Source organism: Dromiciops gliroides, chromosome 3 (genome assembly GCF_019393635.1).
Source record: "Dromiciops gliroides isolate mDroGli1 chromosome 3, mDroGli1.pri, whole genome shotgun sequence".
Lineage (NCBI taxonomy): Eukaryota > Metazoa > Chordata > Mammalia > Microbiotheria > Microbiotheriidae > Dromiciops > Dromiciops gliroides.
This window is the reverse complement of record NC_057863.1, coordinates 585759742-585782190: the sequence shown is the minus strand read 5'-3', so window position 1 is coordinate 585782190 and position 22449 is coordinate 585759742. Positions and strand designations below refer to the sequence as shown.

The 22449-nt window shown below is 42.7% G+C and overlaps 2 protein-coding genes across 4 annotated transcripts; one reads left to right on the top strand and one right to left on the bottom strand.

Moving 5' to 3' along the window:
- Nucleotides 1-5600: 5600 nt before the first annotated feature.
- On the bottom strand, nt 5601-9828 carry TIMM10B (translocase of inner mitochondrial membrane 10B). 2 transcript variants are annotated; one of them, XM_043992159.1, is made up of 3 exons: nt 9714-9828; nt 8969-9064; nt 5601-8829 (listed from the first exon to the last, which is right to left on the bottom strand). In XM_043992159.1, exons 1-3 carry the CDS (start codon nt 9762-9764, stop codon nt 8632-8634), a joined length of 345 nt encoding a protein of 114 aa, XP_043848094.1. In that variant the 5' UTR covers nt 9765-9828; the 3' UTR covers nt 5601-8631. The 2 variants fall into 2 exon arrangements, with proteins under 2 accessions (XP_043848094.1, XP_043848095.1); XM_043992160.1 differs by lacking the exon at nt 9714-9828 and adding an exon at nt 9432-9557.
- A 91-nt stretch (nt 9829-9919) lies between these two features.
- Nucleotides 9920-13597, top strand: ARFIP2 (ADP ribosylation factor interacting protein 2). Of its 2 annotated transcripts, XM_043992157.1 has the most exons (8): nt 9920-10076; nt 10524-10624; nt 11099-11195; nt 11296-11414; nt 11656-11877; nt 11970-12127; nt 12243-12417; nt 12512-13597. In XM_043992157.1, exons 2-8 carry the CDS (start codon nt 10526-10528, stop codon nt 12665-12667), a joined length of 1026 nt encoding a protein of 341 aa, XP_043848092.1. In that variant the 5' UTR covers nt 9920-10076; nt 10524-10525; the 3' UTR covers nt 12668-13597. The 2 variants fall into 2 exon arrangements, with proteins under 2 accessions (XP_043848092.1, XP_043848093.1); XM_043992158.1 differs by lacking the exons at nt 9920-10076; nt 10524-10624 and having other exon boundaries at nt 11136-11195; nt 11244-11414.
- Nucleotides 13598-22449: the final 8852 nt, after the last annotated feature.

The window sequence follows — 22449 nt, the reverse complement described above, 5'->3', positions numbered from 1 at the left end:
GAATGTCATCCCTCAATTCTGCCACCTGGTTTCCCTTGCTTCCTTCAAATTTCAGTTAAAATCCTGCCTTTTGCAAGAAGCCATGCCTAATCCCCCTTCATACTAGTGCCTTTCTTTTGTTGATTATCTCCAATTTCCCTCTGATGATTATTTCCTGAATAGATCTTGTTTGTATATAGTTGTTTGCTTCTTGTGTATCCCCATTACACTATGAACTTCTTAAGGGCAGAGACTTGGTTTTTTTTCTTTTGTTTTGTTTTTGCCTTTCTTTTTATCCCCAGTGCTTAGTACAGTGCCTGGTACCTATTAAGTGTTTTTGTTTGTTTGTTTGTTTGTTTGTTTTTTAGTGAGGCAATTGGGGTCAAGTGACTTGCTCAGGGTCACACAGCTAGTAAGTGTCAAGGGTCTGAGGCCGGATTTTAACTCAGGTCCTCCTGAATCCAGGGCCGGTGCTCTCTCCACTGGGCCACCTAGCTGCCCCCAAGTGTTTAATAATTAAATAATTTGCCATAAGTGCAGTAGTTGAACTTGACGCTGTTTTCATCCTTGTTTAAAAGCATCTGACAACATTTCTGAAAAGAAAATAAAAAGCAGGGGAGCAAGCTTTACTCCACTGCTGGCTGGGGAAGTGTGAGAGCATTGTCCATTATCCAGAACTCATGCAAGCACACCATCATGAAACTGGTATACAATACTGATGAACTTCTCTGGGCAATCTGATTTTTGCCATGATCTTTCACATGCAGCCTTTGAGGCTGAGATGCAAAATATGGATCAACTCTCTGCTACTTGTGCTAACTTTGTCCTAACAATTGACACCAAGAAAACAGAGGTTCTCCACCAGCCAGCACTCCACCATCCATATGTGGAACCACTGGTTACAGCAAATGGAAATGCTGTGGATAAGTTCACTTACTCACCTTGGCAGCATACTTTCAGGGGATATATATAGAGAGATGATAGAGAGATAGAGAGATAGAGAGATAGAGAGATAGAGAGATAGAGAGATAGAGAGATAGAGAGATAGAGAGATAGAGAGATAGAGAGATAGAGAGATAGAGAGATAGAGAGATAGATAGATAGATAGATAGATAGATAGATAGATAGATAGATAGATAGATAGATAGATAGATGAGGTTGATACACACATTGCCAGAGCTAGCTAGCTCAGTGTTTAGGAGGCTTTGAAAGACTACCAAACTGAAGGTCTATAGAGCAGTTGTGCTGACCTCATTGTTGTATGCCTGTGAAATATGAATGGTTTACCAGCCCCTTGCCAGGAAACTGAATCATTTCCATTTGAATCGTCTTAGGAAGATTCTGAAGACCACCTGGCATGATAAGATACCAGACACTGAACTGCTCTCTCAAACTGAACTGCCAAGCATTCAAACTCTACTGCAGAGAGTGCAGCTCCAATATAGGCTGGCCACATTGTTCAAATGGTGAATGTATGTTTGCTAAAAGACTATTTTATGGAGAACTCACACAAGGCAGGCATTCACATGGTGGTCAGAAGAAGGGATACAAGGAGATGCTCAAGGTCTCTCTGAATAACTTTGGCATTGATTGTGAAATATGGGAGACACTGGCACAGGATCATCCAGAGTGGCATGCCTGCATCAGAGTTGTGCTCTATTTGAGCAAAGCAGAATTGCAGTAGCACAAAGAGAGAGACACACAGAGAGAGAGAGAGAGAGAGAGAGAGAGAGAGAGAGGGACACACACAGAGACAGAGACAGAGAGAGATTTAGAGACATCTCTCTCCCAAATGGTCATAGAGACTATTTGTGCCTGACCTGTAGTAGAGCCTTCCAAACTCATATCGGTATGATCAACTACAGCTAGACATACTGTACATTGACCCCGACATTGTAATGTCATTTTGGTCCTCTCTGAAGGGCAAACAAGTGTTGAATAAATGCTTGTTGACATTTTACAAATAGATTTTTATTGATAGCTTTTCCTTTTGCATTGTCTAGATTTACCCCTGAATCATTCCCCCTCCCTGCTCCTAGAGAGCTATCTATTATAACCGTTTTTAAAAGAAAAAAATAAAAGCAGATAGAAAAAAAATTAGCCAACGCATTGAAAAAAATCTGATGATAGATGCAGTATTCCACACTCATGGACCCTGACTTCTGCAATAAGCAGAAGGAGGGAGGCGGTTCATATCTCTTTTTTAAGGCCAAGATTGTTGGTTATGATCTCAAAGCATTCCATTTCCATTGTTTTGTGGTTTTACTTTCCACTTACATTGCTATGATCATTGTGATGTTATTTTCCTGGATCTGCTTACTTCAGTTTGCACCATTTCCTGAAAGTCTTTTAATGTTCCTCTGTATTCATCATGCTTACCATTTCTTAAAACAAAGTAATATCCCATTATATTAATATACAATTTGTTTGACCATTCACAATCAACAATCAACAAGCATTTACTTTGTTTCTGGTTCCTTGTGACCACACCAAAAAAAAAAAAAATGCGATAGATATTTTGTTGTATGTGGAGCTTTTCTATCAATGACTTCCTTTCCTCCTACATTTCTAACTCTTCCTTCTATGGCTTCACATCCTTTTCTTGATCCCTTAATGTACATGTTCCCAAGAATCAGCTGGCAAAGTAGATAAAGCACTGCCTTGGATTTAGGAGGACCTGAGTTCAAATCCAGCCTCAGATACTTGACACTAGTTGTGTGACCCTGGGCAAGACACTTAACCCTCATTGCCTTGCAAAACCAAAACAAAACAAAAAAGAATCAGCCCTGTGACCTCTGTCCAGATATTTTTACATTCTTTTGAATATGTCATTTATTCTCATATGTGAGATTAAAATTGGATATTAGATCATAAATCTCCCCTACTTAACCTTTCCCTTAATTTATCTCCCAGACTAGTAAATGGAAGAAGCTTCTGGTTTTCTAGATAGAGCCTTTATTGTATGGTAGTCACAAGGTGATGTTGATTAGAAGGATAGGAAAGTAGAAATACAATACAAATCGTCTTAAGTCTAGGCTTAGTCTATATTCCTTATAAAAACTCACCAAAAGAGAAGGCCACCTTTGGAGAGAGAGAGACCGTCTGTGCCGCGCAGTCAGGAGACCAGCAGAGCAGGAAAAAGCCCCACTTCCGTTCTCTCCTTGCCTTTTCAGCTCGCACCCCGGAAGTCGAGTGCATAGCAGGCAGTCTGACATGCACAGCAGGCGCACTGGCGTGCGTAGCTCATGCCATTGGTCTCCTCCCCGAAAGGGTGGTCCTTAAAGAAAAACTGGCGTCTTTCAGTTATCCTAACCGACTGTTAAAAAACTTTCATATTTTTTTACCACACATGGCTTTAGCTACCACCTCATTGCTTATTGCTTCTCCATGTTAACTTTTTTAGAAAAACATTGTTTTAGTCTCTGTATATTACTCTTTTCAAAAATATGATGAGTTCCTTGTGCATGCCTCTCCTTTTCTTTCTCATGAGAATTATATTTTCCGAATTACATTCTGGAGTTACGCATCTCTTTGAGGCGGACTTTCCCACATATGTTGTTTTAGGTCAGAGGATCCTACCACTCCTTTGAATCCTTCAAAAATCCACTCACCTAAAACCTAGGGTAGGCATCAGTTTGTGCCCATTTTTCTTGTCTTCTATTAAATTCTAAATTGGTGTAGTCACTTTTCTCTAAAAGTCCCAACATTTCCATTTCAAGAACAAGTTCCTCCTTCCTGGTCATAATCAAGTGCAAAATAATAGTTCCCATTGTTGCTTACTGCCTTTGGAAGAATGAGATGATCATGATGGCAAGTCAAGAATTTAGCAGATGCTGTGCTTTTGGCAGAAAACTACAGCAGATTCAGAGTCAGAGGCCTGAGTCTGAATCCTGGCTTTGCCATGCCATCTATTCCCCAGACTTGTTTCCTTATCATTAAAAGAAGCGGGTTGGACTGGATGATCTCTTAGGTCTCTTCCAAATCTAAATTCATGATTCTAATGGAAAGTCAGATCATTGAAATCCTCCATGCCATGTATGTAATGGTTCCAGAAGCTGGCACACTGCCTTGCAGGGAAGAGGCATTTATTGTTTGTTGAAATGAATTACTCAGATTGCTCATCTTCTGGCCAGATTCCTATGAAAGACTCTCCACTCTCCCCCAATCTGATTTTCTAAATTCCCCATAATCTGCCTCTTTTCTAGGTTTCAATGTATTTCTGCTGGCCACTTCCTAGAACCATCTCTCAGTGATTCCTCTAAACCAGGGGTTGGCAAATTTTGGCCCATGGACCAAATGCAGACCAATGTCTGTTTTTGTATGGCCCATGACATAGCTTTATTGTTGTTTTAAAATGTAAAAACCATTCTTAGCTTGCTGATTATTCAAAAACAGGCGACATGATAGATTTAACCCTTGTGCCAGTTTGCCAACTCCTGTTTGTTTCCCTTAATACTATTTTATTCTTTTTTCCAATTATGTGTAGAGATAGTTTTCAACATTTTTGTAAGATTTTGAGTTCCTAATTTTTCTCCTTCCCTCTCTTCCCTTCCCAGGACAGCAAGCAATATGATATGTTATACAGTACAATCATGTTAAATATATTTCCTTATTAATCATGTTGTAAAAGAAGAATCAGAACAAAGGGGGAAAAACCACAAGAAAGAAAAAAAACAAAGAAATAACAAAGTGAAAATAGTATGCTTCTATCTGCATTTAGAAGCCATTCTTTTTTTCTGGATGTGGAGAGCATTTTCTATCATGAGTCTTTTGGAATTATCTTGGATCATTGTATTGCTGAGAAGAGCTAAGTCTATCACAGTTGATCACTGCATAATGTTGCTGTTACTGTGTATAAAGTTCTCCTAGTTCTGCTTGCTTAACTTAGCATCAGTTCATGTCTTTCCTGTTTTTTTTTTTTTTTCAGAAACCTGCCTGTTCTCATTTCTTGTAGCACAAGAGTATTCCATTACATTCAAATACTACAACTTGTTCAGTCATTCCCCAATTGATGGGCATCCTCTCAATTTCCAATTCTTTGCCACCACAAAGAGCTGCTAAAAATATTTTTGTACATGTGGGAGTCCTTTTCCCTTTTTTTATGATCTCTTTGGGATACAGACCTAGTAATGGTATTGCTGGGTCAAAGGGTATGCACAGTTTTATAGCCCTTTGGGCGTAGTTCCAAATTGCTTTTCAGAATGGTTGGATCAGTTCACAACTCCAGTAGCAATGCATTGGTGTTCCAATTTTCACACATCTCCAACATTTATCATTTTCCTTTTCTGTCATATGAGCCAATGTGATACATGTGAAGTGGTACCTTGGAGTAGTTTTAATTTGCATTTCTCTAGTCAGTAGTGGTTGAGAACATTTTTTCATATGACTATAGATGGTTTTAATTTCTTCATCTGAAAACTGTTCATATCCTTTGACCACTTTTCAAATTGGGGATGCCAACTCCTATTTTAAACCATGGTCACAAGTGTCCTTCCATTTTTTCCAGCCATGCATGCTTTTCATTCCTTCAGCACCCTATTCACTCTTCTACACTGAGTTTTCCCTAATGACCCCCTCTCTCCCAGACTTGTGATATACTTAGGAACAAGTGAGTGGCTGTAAATGATTCAAATAGTCTTTATTGAGCTCTTAATACAAGTTCAATCTCTTGCTGAGTTACAGAATAAGAAATACATAAACAATACATTTAACAACTGCTTTGCAAGGCACTGTGCTAGGCACTCAAGGGATAAGAATGAAGATGGGGTACTTGAATTCAGAAAATCTCTATAGTAAAGACATGTATGCACATAAGGATAATAGTTCATATACTTACTAATGAACAAACAACCCAAATATGGAGTTTTCCAAATAAAACTCTCAAGTTTTTAAGTATATGTAACTAGGAAGATGAAAATACATTTGTTTTCTTCTGAAAGTCTTAACTTCTAAAGCTTCATCACCTTTTAGTCAATGTTCTTGTTCAGACCTCCCTTTGCATATTGAATATCCTTAATTCCTTACATTCTGATGAAAGAGGCAGAATGGCCTAGTGGAATCAACCTCCCAGTCAGAAGACCCAAGTTCAAGATTTGCCTCCGACATATACTGCCAGTGTGATCCTGGGCAAGTGTATCACTTAACCTCAATGCCACAATTATCTAAGTCTCCCAAGTTACAGAGAAGGTACCGACATGCGCTGGCAGAAGTTTTCACATCCAGGAATTGCCCCCTACCAATGAAATCCCAGGTCCACTACCTATCCTATTACTTATAATGTTGATGGTACCATAACATGCCATTGATAGCTCATCAATAAGATATGGAGATAGTGAGTGAAGTTGTAATTTCACTGGTATAGGGAACTCCTGCTTGAAGAAACTCCCACTTAGATTGAAACCTTTTCCACAATTTACTTAAAACAACTGCCCAGGCACTGAGAGGGTTGGTAACTTTCCCAGGGCTCCTCAGCCAATATATTTCAGAGGCAAGGCTTCCTAACAGAAGCCAGCTCTCTATCTACTATACCATGCAACCATTCCCAGATGAGTTTTTCCTAGTTTTTCAAATAATGCATATGTATAACACTTTCATCACAACCCCGTGAGGTAGGGTACTGCAAGTGCTGTTATCTAGTTTTAAAGGATATGGTTCAAAAAGGTTCAGTGAGACTTAACAATTGGTCACACAGCTACTTAAGGATGGGAGGTCAAACTCCAATCTGGTGTTATGATGTAAAAGTACCAAGAAAGGGACAAAGGGTTGTATTTAAGACCTCAACTGAAGAAAATAGGGAGTTTCTTGGTCATATTTATATTGAGTGGGTAAGGTAGAAGGGATGAGCCAAGAAAACCTAAGGCATTCCCCCCAACCCCCACCCCCCCAAAAAACCAAAACAAGTCATCGAGTATGGTTGTGGTATAGGTTTAAATGAAGAGGAGCAATGAAGACAAGGTAGGTTGGGGACAAATCATGGTGGGCATTGAATGCCAGGTTGTATGGGCTGTAATCAGCAGATAATGGGGAACCATGTTTGCCATGGAGCCAGTTTGACATTAGCAGCTTTATCATTTAGGAGGATTATTTTGAGAGTTATGTGGATGGATTAGCAAGGTAAGAAGGTGTAAAAAAACTAGTTAGGAGGCTGGTTAAAGGTCATAGATTAGGTTAAAGGTGATGAGTACCTTAACTTAAGTATTAATATCAGAACTAGAGCTAGGGTGGTTGTAAAAGATACTGCATAAATAAGACAGACAGACCTTGAAAACTATATATCTTTTTTTGCCCAGGGTCACACAGCTAGTAAGTGTCAAGTGTCTGAAGCCAGATTTGAACTCAGGTCCTCCTGAATCCAGGGCTGGTGCTTCATTCACTGCACCACCTAGCTGCCCCCCAGACCTTGAAAACTGATTGGTTTGGGCTTAGGAAGGGAAAAAAAAACAGTAAAAGAGGACTCAAGAGGCAAACCTCTGTATCTAGAATACAATGGTGGCAGCTATAGAAACAGGGAAATTATAAGTATGCGTGGGGAAGACATTAAATTTAGTTTTGGTAACATTAACTTTTAGGTGAGAGAATATAAAAAAGTGTGGGAGGGAGGGGGATTGTCCAATGCTACAAAGGTCAAAGAGGAATAAAGGACTATTTGATTTGGCTATAAGACAGTCATTTGTGACCGCAGAAAAATGTTTCTGTGTAGTGCTGGGGACAGAAGCTAGATTTCAGGGCATCAAAGAATGTGCTGAGAAAGTGGGAGAGGTGGAATATTGAGAAAGTTTAGTATAGAATACTCTTTCTAGGAGTCTGACAGTGAAGACAGAGAACAATAGCTGAAGGGAGTAGCAGAGTCCAGGGAATAAGTTTTTGTGTTTTAGGATAAGAAGCTTAAGGATCAGAAAAGCAAGAGAAGATGTTCCTATGGGAATGAAGACAAAGAAGGATGACAGTTGAATCAAGGTCTTAGAGGAGAGGTCAGGGAATAGAATTTAAGGTATATGTGGAAGGATTTAGCAAAGAAATTATCCACTAAGAAACAAACATAAGATGCCTAAGGAAGCTTCTCCAAAAGTGCTTCTTAAATCCAATATCCAATTATTGGATAGACTCCTGTCCAGGAGAGGGATAAGAAAAGTCTCAACCAATCCCTACCCTGCTACCACTAAAGCAAGCACACACAGTCCACAGAAACTTATAAGGACTTTACTGCTGACAGGCAGAGTCAGACAAGGGGAAGGATACAGAGGTTTTCAGAATCACAGAAAGGCTATCTCTGGGTTTTGATGACAGGGTGTCAGAAGGGTTATAATGAATGAATAATTCCCTCTCTTGCCTTCTAACCCTTCTGAGGATCCAATCATCTCTCTCTGTTTAGTCATCTCTGGTCCTAGCCCCTTGTACTATTCATTTCCTTTGGAATTTGGAAAGTATGCCCTGCTCACTCTCCTTCTGTCTGAACACCCCTTGTGGTAGATAGTGGGTCCCCTGGTATGATGACATAAGGGCTTTTAGTAGGCAACAGAACATGTGAAATTGACACAGGATGGCTCCAGAAAGCCCCCTATGTTGCCCAAGTCACACTATACTCTGTCCTCATGTCAGAATGCCCTATATTTGAGCTCTCCATCCCAAGGTGGTAGGTGAACAGGAATCCCCCTAGCTTTCAGGGCCTGGAGCCCCAGGCTGGTCAGCCATGGGGCTTGATGGAGATCCAGTTGTCTCTGCCAGTGCTGCAGTTGCTTCATAGTCTGCGATACGGCGTTGTACCAAGGCAGGCATCAGTTGGACATAGGCAGCCATCAGTCGGTGATTGGAATGGACCAGTTTTCCCGCACAGCTGTCAAGGCAGGCTTCCTAGGAGGGAGGGAGAAGGTGGGTATCAGTGTCTCCCTCCTTCCCAAGAGTAAACAACCTTCCCTTCCACTGTTAGAATTTCCCTCCTCAGTCCAGAGGCGAACTCCCTGCCTCCCTGCAGAGAACACCTCTTACACACCTCTTCTGCATCCAGGGCTCGATGGTGCAAGCTGGGCACACAGCGTTGGAAGCAGAGTTCTGTCATCCGGTTGTACACCAACAAAAAGTCCCGAAGCTGGGGGCAAAAAGAAGAGCTCAGACTAAGAGGGGTGATGAGGTCCCAGCGGAGGAACCCTCTAGGGAAAATGCTTAGGTAATTAGAACTGGAAGTGACCTTAAATATTAACTCAATTCCCTGCCTTTTATAGATAAGAAAACTGGCTCGGAGGGGAGGAGTGACCTGCCTAGGATAAAACAGTGAATCAGAAAACCAGAATAAGAGCCCGTCTTTTGCCTCCAAACCCAGCGCATTTTCCAGAGCACTGATAAAGATAAATCTGCGGAACAGGCCTGAGGCTGTAAAGCAAGGCTGTGCAGAAACACGAGGTTGTGAACATCAGTAATGGGGTGGGGGGGCAGGCTGGGAGATGCTCCGCGGGTACCTCCTTCCCCATCTAGTCTCAGACACGAGAGGGAGAGGTACAGAGCGTTCAGGGTCCCAGCCATCCAGGCCTCTCAATCTCAATGCCAGACTAAGCCTGCCCCACGATTCCGGGACTAAGGATACCCCAAAGAGCGCATGCTCCGAAATCGGCCGCACAGCCAGACTTCTCAGAACACGCCGGGTCTCTCCCCACCCTTTTTCCCAGACCGTGGCTCCTCGGGCTCCGGCGGCCCGCGAGGAAGGAGCTAGGGAGCCGCGGGGTCAACGCCGCCGGACTCACATTTCTCAGCTGCTGCTGTTGCTGCTGCATCTGCTGCTGCTGCGAATCCATGGCACCACAGGGCGCAGGCCCCTACGTCACTTCCGAAACCGTACACAGCTTTAGCACGCCTACGGCGCTGCGCGACGTGTCTCGGGCTCGTGGCATCACTTCCGCCCTAGCGGTGGGCAACGCGGCTGCCTTCATTTGCCCGGCCGAGAACGTCATTTCCGCCGTGTCCCTGACCTGCTGCGAGGAGCGCGAAGGGAACCGGAGCCCGAGGTCCCAGGACGGCCCCGGGCCCGGCGCCCCGAGGGCAGGGCAGGGACAGGCGAGGCTCTCTGAAGCCGGGAGAGAGGAAGGGAAGTATAGGGCCAGCCAGAGGTGAGGGGGCTGGGCGACACACACCTGAGCCCTGGAAGGGGGGGGGGGGGGAGAGGAGGAGGGCATACACCTGAGTCGATGGAGGAGAAGGAGCATTTAGCTGCGCCCACCTGAGCTCTGTGAAGAAGGGCACCCACCCAACCCCAGAGGAGAGGGAAAGGGAGAGAGGGACTCAGCCGAGCTCAGGGGTTAAGAAGGGAGATGGGGCACCTAGCTAAACCCAGGGCTTAAAGGGGGGAGGGTGGGTACCCACCTGAGCCAGGACGGAGGAGGGAGGGACACCCACTTGAGACAAGTCGGGGAAGCAGGAGCACCTGTCCAAATCCAGGGCAGAGTGCTCCTGAAGGAGGAATGCACCTGAGTCCTGTGAGGGACACCTGGGTCAGTGGGAGACACAATATGTTTTCTAAGAATAGATGTCCTTACCCTAACTTTTGCCTCCCCCAGCCATGACTGACGGGATCCTGGGGAAAGCAGCCACCATGGAGATCCCCATCCACGGCAATGGCGAAGCTGGACGGCTTCCGGAAGATGACGGGCTTGAGCAGGTGGGTGCCTTTTTGCTGCAAGAACCCCAGTGTAATCATATCCCTGGTGTATCTAACCAGGTCCTGACCTCTTTACCCAAGAGCCCCATAACTTCTGTCCGTTCTCCGACTTAGTTCCTCTATGTTCCATTAATACCCTCCCTGCTCTTAAATTCTTTGGTGCTTTGATCTCCCTAACCTGACGTTTGTGATCATACCATGTCTGGATTCCCACCAAGCCATAATACTCCTTTGAATACCCACATTCCCAATACATCTTCTAATCTCTTGTACCTGAACCTCTAACTGTACCCTTGCCTTACCAACTCTTTGATCTCCCAGTCCCCTCACTTTCTGCCACCCCAAAGTTACTCCAAACTATATTACTTTCCTATCCCCTCAATACCCTAAACTTCCTCTATGGGTCCTTCATTCTTCAACTCTGTGTTTCTTCCTAATTGCCCCCCTTCCCTACTCCTACTTGGCCCATCATAGGACCTGCAGCAGGTGATGGTGTCTGGACCAAACCTCAATGAGACGAGCATTGTGTCAGGAGGCTATGGGGGCTCAGCTGATGGTCTCATCCCCACAGGTATGAGGCAGAGGGCCTGAGGAATTATTGGGCAGAGGGAGAAAGGAGAGGGTGGAAATAGAAATGGCTATCATGCAGATGACAGAATTTTATCCTTTAGGGCCTGGCCGTCAGCAACCCCACAGTGCAGCTCCTGCTGGCCCTGCTGATGAGGTGGCCCGGGGCATTGCTGGGGAGAAGTTTGACATTGTCAAGAAGTGGGGCATCAACACCTACAAGGTGGGGCTTGTGTCCCCTCAGCCCTCTATCCCGTGGGTTCCCCTAGATCCTACCTCCTGTTAATGCCCTCCCCTTGTCCTTGGATCCCAACCCATCCCATCCCTTTACCCCTGCTCTTGCTCATCCAGGGGCTCATAGTTACTGAAGCTTGGGGCGGGAGGGTGGCAGATACTTTCATTTTCTGGGGGGCCCTTGTCTCTGGGAGGGCCCTCTGACTGCCTGGGACCTGGGGCCTGCTCAGTGTACGAAGCAGCTGCTGTCCGAGAGGTTTGGCCGGGGATCACGCACCGTGGACCTAGAGTTGGAGCTGCAGATTGAGCTACTACGGGACACAAAGCGCAAGTATGAGAGTATTCTTCAGTTGGGCCGGGCACTTACTGCTCACCTCTATAGCCTGCTGCAGACTCAGCATGCCCTGGGTGATGCCTTCGCTGACCTCAGCCAGAAGTCCCCTGAGCTCCAGGTGTGTGTGCCTACCTCCCTTCCTCTTTAAGGGCAACAGGGGGCCAAGGGTAGACCATGACCTCTGGGCCCCTATGTTCATCCAACCCACAGGAGGAATTTGGTTATAATGCAGAGACACAGAAGTTGCTGTGTAAGAATGGGGAGACCCTGTTGGGGGCTGTCAACTTCTTTGTGTCCAGCATCAACACCCTGGTCACCAAAACCATGGAGGATACTCTTATGACTGTCAAGCAGTATGAGGCTGCCAGGTAGGAATGCATGAGCCAGAAAGCTGGAGTGGGGAGTGAGTAGGGGGCTCAAGGTCAGGAGGCCTTAGGCCTTATTCCCCATGTTTTATTCATACATGACTTTCCATTCTCCCAGACTGGAGTATGATGCATACCGCACAGACTTGGAGGAACTAAGCTTGGGTCCACGGGATGCTGGAACGCTGGGCCGACTTGAAAGTGCTCAGGCCACATTCCAGACACATCGTGAGAAGTATGAGAAACTTCGTGGGGACGTGGCTATCAAGCTCAAATTTCTGGAGGAGAACAAGGTGCTAAACCATCCCCCTCACCCCTACCCCCTAACTCCTCTCAATGTTTTTCTCTTCCCACCTCCTCCCAACTGACCCCCATCCATGCCCCCAGATCAAGGTGATGCACAAACAGCTGCTGCTTTTCCACAATGCCGTGTCCGCTTACTTCGCTGGGAACCAGCAGCAACTTGAGCAGACCCTGCAGCAGTTCAACATCAAGCTTCGGCCCCCAGGCTCTGAGAAACCCTCCTGGCTGGAGGAGCAGTGAGACGGCCTGGCCTGGCCCTTCACTCCCAAGAAGCACTCCTGGCTACAGGAGCAGTGAGGCCTGCCCCCTTGGATTGGCCCCTGTCCCCAAGAAGCCCTCCTAGCTGGAGGATCAGTGAACTTCCTCCCTAGGAGGGGCTGAGGGGAGTGGGAATAAGTGCCCTCCTCTCCAACAAGCCCACTAGGGGAACAGAGAGAAGCCTTTTTTGGTAGGGAGGAGATTGGGACAGGGAAAGAAAGAATGTACACTCCCCCTTTCCCCTCGTCCTTCCTTGCCCAGGATCTCCCTCCCAGGACCTTAGCTTCTTGTGGGTGGTAAAGGGAGGCACACTGCAGGAGAGGGGGACCAGGTAGGGCAATTATTGGGCCAGGTGCAGCAGTACTTAGTCTTGATGCCTAAGGCCCTGCTCTTCTGTCAGCTAGTTTGGCCTCACTTTCCAAATCTTTTCCCACTACCCCATAGCCAATGGTTGTTTTTCCCAAGGGCCCTCTTCCCAGCCAATGGCATTATTCCCAGGGCTCTCCCTTAAGCCAATGGCACCACTCCTGGGTCTTTCCCTTGGCCAATAGTAGGTCTCCTGGGGCCCTGCCCTGAGCTGGCATCACTCGGGGATCCTTTAGCCAATGGCATTGCCCTCAGTGTCCTCCCCTTCCACTCCCTCCATTACTGTTGGTAGGGGGGAGGAAGAGGGGAGGGTCTTAGGACCAAAGGGTAGCAGACTGGGGAGGTATGGGCCAATGACTAGGGGTGCCGTGCCGTCTGTCCGAGCATCTGCCTGTCTCTTTCTATGCCCTGGAGCCAGGGTAGTGTTTCTCTTAATTTAATTGTGGGTGGGACTCTGGGATGCCTGTCCAGTCTGTAGAAACTGTCACACCAGCCCTAGGGTGGCCTGGGAGCCTGGGACCAGAAATAAACCTTTCATAAAACCTGGCCCAGGCCTGTTTGTTGGGGGTAAGGGGTCTGGGAGGATAATGCCTAGAGCACAGGCTTCCTGATACAAATCTTCATAAATGTAGATTCCTCTAGGTTGGGCGCTTGCACTTACATTCTAGAGGACTGTCCTTTCACCAATGCAATCCCTAGGCATTGTGGACCCAGATGTCCTTTAGTTATACTCATATCCAGGGATACCTGGTCTCTCATTCTAACTGCTTCTGCCACTACTTGTTTTTCCTTGGAAATTTTCATCTTTAGCCCAGCCATGCTTCTGGCTTCTTCCCATTCTCTGTTGCCTCTGACACCAACACAAGAAAAGGTCCTTTGGGACTTCCTAAGGGAAACTTGTTAGTGACTCCAGGGAAACAGACAGATGGGAAAAGTTCACATTGCAAACTGAATCAGAGTAATACAGATCCATTATGGATTAGAGTTCTAAACCTAACTTCCTGCTTCCTGGTGCTTTCCTTTTGGCCTATCATTTCTTCATCCCATCCTCCGTTTAACTCTTACATTAACTATCTAAATGAGATCTGCTGTTTTTCCCTTCTGTTCAGAACTAGGAGGGGGAAAGAAAGAAGGAATTGGTTCACTCGGTGTCTCAGACAAGTAGTCACATAGACCAGGGGAATATAGTCAATGTCACTGGCCTTACACCAGACAGCTTGTTTTCTCCAGTCACCCTGGTTTCTTACCAGACTTTGACAAGTCATCACTCTTCCAATTTAAAGCAAACAACAATGTTTATTTTTTAATAGTCTCTTCCCCATAAGCCAGTAAAATGCCGTGAGCAGTTCCTGGACTGTACCGCAATTGATAAATATGTGAATACCTTTTATGAGTGTTATGAACTACAGTTTCTACACCAATTTTTACAATTAAGAATTTGAATTCTTTAAAGTATAATTAGAATGGTGTTTCCTAATGAATTATGTTTTTAAAGAACTAAGAACTCTTAAACACTTAGAGAGAAGTCCTGGATATGTAATCTAATTTATTGGGCTAAAGATTAGTCATGAAAGATCATTGTGCTGCACTGGTGTTTAAAGCAAACAACTAGCCAGAGTCAGAAGTAAGTATACCTGCTTCAATCCCTGGGATTTTCTCCCCTTCCCCTCCTCCCTCATTAGTAGTAGTCAGATTTATTACAAAGGGAGACTTCTTTTCACCAGTTTGTAATGTCAGCCTGACCACACCCTTGCAGGTACTACATACTGATACTGAGTTTTACAATCAGGTTTTTTTGAACTGCCTACAGACTTGGCCCAGCTGTATGCCCAGAGTTAGATGTGCCCTTGGACAATGTGAGTCTTAGGCATGAAGGCAGAAATTCATAGCATAGCATTTTAAATTCGGAAGAAACAAGGTATGAACTGCTTTAGCTTCTTACCTAATGCAGATGTCTTATAACAGCCATCTCATCCAGTCTCATATCTAAATTATAAGGGACTACCAAGATTATGAGTTGTGTGAGACATCCTCCAAAAGTGACTTTCTGGCTTCCACTTAAATACAATCAATGACAAAGAACTCACCAACTCCAAAAGCAGCTTGTTTCTTTGGGTTACTCCCTGAGATCTTAGGTTGAACTCAAATCTGCTTCTCTGTAACTTCCATTTATTAGTTCTAGTTCTGTTCTTAGCACCATGCATAGTAATCCCATCCTTTCCCATATTACAGTCTTTCAAATGACTGGACAGCAATGTCACTTCAGTCATCTGTAGGCTAAACAAGTATGTTAAATCAAGTATGATACTTTCAACTAGTACTCACAAAGAATGATTTCAGTCCCTTTGCTGCTCTGACTGCCTTGATAGATGTGGTCCTGCTTGGCAATGTCTTATCTACAATGTACTACCAAGGCTAGGCACTCCAGGTGTGTTTTGGCTTGGGCAGAAGGGTTAGGTGTCATCACCATTTTCACTATAATCACCTAACACAACTTCAGTTTTTTGACAGCTACATGTTGCTCACACATTGAGCTTTAGGTTCATTGGAACCCCTATGTTTTTAAACACATGAAACTTTTCTGGCCATATAATGCCCAGCCTGTATTTGTGCAACTAAAATTTTCAACTCAAATTCTAGACTATGCATTTATCCCTCTTAAATTTCATATTGTTAACTTTAACCTGAAATCTTTTTAAATCCTACCATTTGAACTCTGAGTGCAGATTGAAGCATGTTTTTCCCCCATTTTATTTTTCTTGCTTTTTTCCTCCACAACATTAATGTAGAAATATGTTTCGCATGACTTCATATGTGTAATGGTATCATTTCTTGCCTTCTCAAGGGGTGGAGGGAGGGAAAATTTGAAACTGAAAAAATTTAAAATGAAAAAGAAAAAAATAAAAATCTATCATCCATAGTCCTATCCTCTCAGGTTCCTGTCCTCTGCAAATTTGGTAAGCATGCCATAGTGTAGTTGAAAGAGTGCTGGTCAGGCAGACCTTGGTGCAGATTCTGCCTCTGACATTTGGTGATTCTATGACAGTGGGCAAATGACTGTCTCTCTGATCTTCAGCCTTCTCATCTATGAGACAGAAATGGTAGCACCTACCACAGAGGGTTATCATGGGAATCATTTGAGATAATATGTATTAAACACTTAAAAAGGCAAGCTACAATTTTTAATACTCAGATAAAATTGAATAGAATTGGGTCCTAAACAGTCTTATGGCATTCCATTAGAGACTTTCCTACATTTCTTCAAAGGCAAAAGTTCAACAATCACATTCAGTATCCTTTGGAGTAGTTCATCCCAGGCCAAGTCGTCATACTCATTGAAGGCAGTTAAATGTTCTCTACACTTCCCCCAACCATTTCATTCTGCCGTTTGCAATGTTGAAACTTTTCTCATTGACAGAATGCAGGCAAAGTAGGAATTGAATAGTTCTTCCTTTTCTCCATCATTTATCATCTTTTCCTCTGTTAAGTATTGGTTCTAACCTAGGAGTTTTTAATATAGAGTTCATGGACTGTGAGGTAGGGGTGGGGGTGGTCTAGGGATAAATTTCATTTTTAAAAATAGTATTTTCTCCTTCCCTCACCTCCTTGAGATGGTATACAGTTTGATATAGGTTATACATATGCAATCATGCAAAACATTTCCATATGGTAAAAGAAAATGGAAAAAAAGGAATGTGAAAAATAGTATGTTTTAATCTTCACTCAGCTCTTTCTCAGAATGTGGATAGCATTTTTCATTATGAGTCCTTTGGGGCTGCGTTGGATCATTATTTTTTCTGAGAATAGCTATGTCATTCACAGTTGACCATAACACAATATTGCTGTTAATATGTTCTGGTTCTGCTCACTTTGCTTTGCATCAGTTTGTCTAAATCTTTCTAGGTTTTTCTGAAATCAGCCTGCTCATCATTTCTTATAGCACAATAGTAATTCCATTACAATCATATACCACAACTTGTTTAGCCATTCCCAAATTAATGGGCTTCCTCTCAATTTCCAATTCTTTGCCACCATAAAAAGCTGCTATAAATAATTTTGTACAAATAGGTTCTTTTTCCTTTTATTTTTTCTTTTCCTGACCTTTATTGTTTCTTCCAATGACATGTAAAGATAGTTTTCAACATTCACTTTTGTAAGATTTTGAGTTCCAGATTTTTCTCCCACCCTTCCCTCCACCCTTCCAAAGCCAGCAAGCAATCTAATATAGGTTATACATTACAATTATGTTAAACTTATTTCCACGTTAGTCATGTTGTAAGAGAAGGATCAGAACAAAAGAAAAAAACAGTATGCTTCAGTCTGCATTCAGACTCCATAGTTCTTTTTCTGGATGTGGAGAACATTTTCCACCATGAGTCTTTTGGCATCATCTTGGATCATTATATTGCTGAGGAGAGCTAAGTCAATCATAGCTGATCATTATACTGTGTTGTTGATACTGTATACAATGTTCTTCTGGTTCTGCCCGTTTCACTCAGCATCTAAGTCCAGATTTTTCTGAAATCTACCTACTTATCATTTCTTACAGCACAATAGTATTCCATTAAATTCATATACCACAACTTGTTTAGCCATTCCCTAGTAGGTGGGCATCCCCTCAATTTCCAATTCTTTGCCACCACAAAGAGAGCTGCTATAAATATTTTTGTACATGTGGGTCCTTTTACCTTTTTTATGATATCTTTGGGAGATAGACATAGTAGTGGTATTGCTGGATCAAAGGGTATGCACAGTTTTATAGCCTCTTGGGCATGGTTTCAAATTGCTTTTCAGAATGGTTGAATCAGTTCACAACTCCACCAATAGTTTATTATTATTCCAGTTTTCCCACATCTCCAACATTTATCATTTTCCTTTTTTTGTCATATTGGATAAGTGTGAGGTGGTACCTCAGAGTAGTTTTAATTTGCATTTCTCTAGTCAGTAGTGATTGAGAATATTTTTTCATATGTCCATAGATAACATTAATTTCTTCATCTGAAAACTTCCTGTTCATATCCTTTGACCAATTTTCAATTGGAGAATGTCTTGTATTCTTATATATTTGGTTCAGTTCTCTCTATATTTTAGAAATGAGGCCTTTATCAGAAACACTGGCTATAAAAAATTGTTTCCTAGCTTTCTGCTTTCCTTCTAATCTTGTTTGCATTGGTTTTGTTTGTGCAAAACCTTTTTAATTTAATGTAATCAAAATGATCTATTTTGCATTTCATGTTCTCTGTCTCCTCTTTAGTCATAAATTCTTCCCCTCTGTCATAGATCTGACAAGTAAACTATTCCTTCCTTTTCTAATTTGCCTATGCTATCACCATTTATGTCCAGATCACGTGCCCATTTTGACTTAACTTTGGTGTATGGTTCTTTTTCCTTTAAAAAAAAAAATCTCCTTGGGCTATAGACCTAGTAGGGGTATTTTTGGATCAAAGGGTTTGTATAGTCTGATAGCCCTTTGGGCATAGTTCCAAATTGCTTTCCAGAATGGCTAGATCAGTTCACAACTCCACCAACAGTGCATGTGTGTTCCAGTTTTCCCACATGGGGGATGAATTTAAGGAGTCTATGAACTTGAATGAAAATAAAAAATACACATCAAAGTCACATCTAACATTTCCTTCATGAGAGTCTCCAATCCTTCTTGAGCTTATTGCTTTAGAGTCTTGGGCTATATGAACTTACTTTTGAATTCTTGGAAATCTGTTCTTCCAAAGCCTAGACTATATGGCAGACTATACCTGGCATTCCCTTCCTCATCTACCATGCATTCAAAGATGGTAATATCTACTATTTCCCAAAAGTTAACTCTATTTCAACTTCAGTCAGGAGCCATTGTTTGGTCACACATCCTTATTTCTTTCCATTTGAATCTTTGAGACCCCTGGGCTAAAAGTTCTTGCCTAATGGCTTCTAAAAGGGAAAATATTAGTGATCCCTCTTAACTCTCTTTGTGGTCTTTGAACCTAACTACTCATTCACTTTTGGGGTTATAAGTCTCTAATATTCTTTTTTCTTTTTCTTTCTTTCTTTCTTTTTTTTTTGGGGGGGCAGGGCAATGAGGGTTACAGCTAGTAAGTGTCAACTGTCTGAGGCCAGATTTGAACTCAGGTACTCCTGAATCCAGGGCCGGTGCTTTATCCACTACGCCACCTAGCTGCCCCCCGTCTCTAATCTTCTGATCAGGGAATCTTCTCAACTCAGTAGACTCTTAAGCAGTTAAAGGGTGCTATACTGGGCTCCCCAGATAGGTTTATGTCTAAATTTTTTTGTATTGCCTTAATTTCCTCCATATCTCTCCCCTCTCCTCTCCCAGAGAGCCATTCCATATAACAAAGAATTTTTTAAAAAGAGAATAATTAAACAAAACATCAATACAATTAAAAAAAAAAACTTGACAGTGTTTCATCCCAATGGACACACACACACACAATTCTGTGTATTTTATTTCACTTTTTCGGAGGCAATCAGGGTTAAGTGACTTGCCCGTGGTCACACAGCTAGTAAGTGTCTGGGGCTTGATTTGTTCCTTCTGACTCCAAGGCTGGTGCTCTACTACTGTGCCATCTAGGTGCCCCCATAGTTCTATTTATATCTCTTCTTTAGGGCCAAGCGTTTTCTTTGTAAATTTACAACATTCATTTTTTTATCTTTGTGTTCTTTCTATTTTTCCATTAATATTGTTGCAGTCATGTATATAGTTTTCTTGGTTCTACTTACTTCACTCTGCATCAATTCTAAGTCTTTCATGCTTCTCTGTATTTGTCACATTCTTTGTCATTTCTTACAGAGCAATAATATTCCATTAAATTCATGTACCAAAATTTGTTTGACCGTTCTCCAATCAGAAGGCATCTACTTTGTTTGCAATTTTCTGCTGCTACAAAAAAGTCTCAGGTAAATCTCTAAAGCTCAGACTTAGGGCTCCAGTATTGTGTATCTCTGAGAGCTTTTGGAAAGCTGTAACTTCTAGCCAAACCCGAAATGCACCTATGAATTTTGCCCTTCCCCCTTCCCAGAATGACCAGTCATAGTGCTTGTGAATTATTTCGTGGAGGTGTTCTAAGGTCATGATCACCTTCTATTATCATCTAAAACATCTCCTAAGGCTATTATTCTCATCACAAGCAAAAGATGAGGGAGATATCATTAAATGGCAATTTATCTGAAGAAGATCTAAGATTTTTAGAGGACTTTCAGTCCTCTGAAAGTCAACAGGAAGCAAATATGCCAGCCAAGAATATAAATGTGATTTAGGGCTGCACCAAGAGAAGCATAAGTTCCCAAAATAAGGAGGTGATATAGTCCCCCTGTATTGTTCCCTGGCTAGACCTGGAATATGACTTTTACCACATTTTAAGAAGGACATTGAAAATCCGAGACAGTAAAGGAAGGTGACCAGGATGGTAAAGGGCCTTAAATCTATGCTGCGTGAAGATCAGTGGAACTAGGCGTGTTTAGACTGGAGATAAGGTTCAAGGGGGATATGATAGCTATCCACAAGTAATAGAAAGATTGTGGCAATAAGGATTGTTCTCTTTTGGCCTTGGAAGGAAGGAGTAGAAGCAATGAGTAGAACTTGTAAAGAGGAAAATTTAAGCTTGATATAAGGAAAAGCTTCCTAATAATTTGAGTTATTCCAAATTGTAATGACATGCCTCAGAAGAAAGTGGGTTGCTTATCACTGGGGGGTCTTCAAGCAAAGTCAAGATGACTGTCATGTGCCTTGTAGAGGATAATTCTTTTTTGGTATGTGTTAGACTACATGACCGATGAGGTTCCTTTCAATTCCAAACATTCTGTGATCTAGCCCTCTGTTCCCAACCTATCCATTCAATTATTAGGTTTCCAGACATCTAAAAGATTTACCTACTGGTCTGTGATTCCTTCTTTCCTTTCTTGGAAAAATAGGACTCCATATGGCTTTATTTTGTCTCCTGAACCACAAAACTTTACTCTTATACTCCATTTCTGAGGAAGAGATAGACCATTTACAATCACCCACACCCTAAAGCTAGAACCTTCTAGGTTCATACTGGGAATTTTTAACATTAAGAAGGAAACTCCTTTGCCACTTTGACCATTCTAGTCAATCCATAATGAGGCTGAGGGGTCTGAATTAGACTGACCAATTGTGAGCAGAAAAATTTCAGACTTAAAATGCCCTAGATTCTTATAATGATTCCATATTAGTGTCTTTGGGTTTCAATTTATTTCACTTCCAGTCTTTACTCCTAGGGCTTCTGGTTCCCTCTCTGAGGGATCTGCCATCTTCCTAGTTAGTCCAGTCTGTTCCTCCTGCTCTTGTTGGAAGACCAGGTTCCCCACGACATGCCCCCTGCTATGTGCGAATGTCTGACTTCCTTGCAGAATGAGTCCTGGTCAACTATTGAATAAAGAGTCTCTGTGGGGAGAAAGGAGTATTTTATATCCAGAACAACTAAGTATCAAATTTTGTCAAGACCTGCTAATAGGCAGCCTATTAGAAATGGAATGGAGCTCTCCATTAGGAAATCTGTATATTTGCCGTATGTTCCCATGAAAACAGGAATACATAAATTTTATACCCTCTGCCTATGAGGAAAATATTTTGAGATGACTTACTTCCATTTCCTCTAGTTAGACTTGATTAAAATCTGAGTCCATATTGTTTTTTTAGTTCCCCTTGTCTTGCTGCCCTCTTCTCTCCTTAGTGTCTTCTAGATTTGTGACTATTGCCTTCAGAGAACTAGATTTTCCTAGAAGAGGGGACTATTTTACCTCATCCACCTCCCAAACTCAACCACCCCCAGGCTATTCCTCTGAACTTTCTCTTTGAAATGATCCCATGGACCTCACTCTTCTTATCTCCCTATAGTCACTGACACCTAATCTCTTTCCTAAGACTCTAGGTATCCTCTCTCAGAACTCACCTGAGATCACTCCTGGGTCCTCATGTAGCTTCCCATCACCCACTTTATTTATTTCATTTTGGTTAGGAGGTTTTCCTGCTGTAGACTCAGGAAACTGGCCATCAGCTTACCTGCTTTGTTGTCACTACCTGCTCATCCATCTGAGATACTCTCCTGGAGCTACTGTAAAAAAGTATACAACCTCCCAATTCTTTGTCTGCTGTCCCTGAGCAAACAGATCTTTTGGAGGATTCAGGGTCACCTAAGTTTAAGAAGTCTTAATAGTCTCATTATCATCTTTCTCCCTGGTTTTCCTAGAATGTGGATGGAGTTCATTCTAGTATCTCTGAGCTCCCTTCACCAACTCCTCACATCTCTGGTACCTTCTTGTGGAGTTAGTCCCATTTAGTAACTCTCCTCTGTACATCCCCTACCCCATTCCTCTTAAATTTCCTTCTCCATTCATTGACAAGACTTCATCCTTAATATTCCACT

Bases quoted from the DNA above. Each gene is read 5' to 3' on its own strand.
- TIMM10B (XM_043992159.1), bottom strand. From the start codon at position 9,764: ATGGATTCGCAGCAGCAGCAGATGCAGCAGCAACAGCAGCAGCTGAGA. The intron at 9,065-9,713 runs GTGAGTCCGGCG...TTTTGCCCCCAG, and splicing joins AACAGCAGCAGCTGAGAAAT to CTTCGGGACTTTTTGTTGGT. The intron at 8,830-8,968 runs GTGTGTAAGAGG...CCTCCCTCCTAG, and splicing joins GAGCCCTGGATGCAGAAGAG to GAAGCCTGCCTTGACAGCTG.
- ARFIP2 (XM_043992157.1), top strand. From the start codon at position 10,526: ATGACTGACGGGATCCTGGGGAAAGCAGCCACCATGGAGATCCCCATC. The intron at 11,415-11,655 runs GTGGGGCTTGTG...GGGCCTGCTCAG, and splicing joins GGGGCATCAACACCTACAAG to TGTACGAAGCAGCTGCTGTC. The intron at 11,878-11,969 runs GTGTGTGTGCCT...TCCAACCCACAG, and splicing joins AGAAGTCCCCTGAGCTCCAG to GAGGAATTTGGTTATAATGC.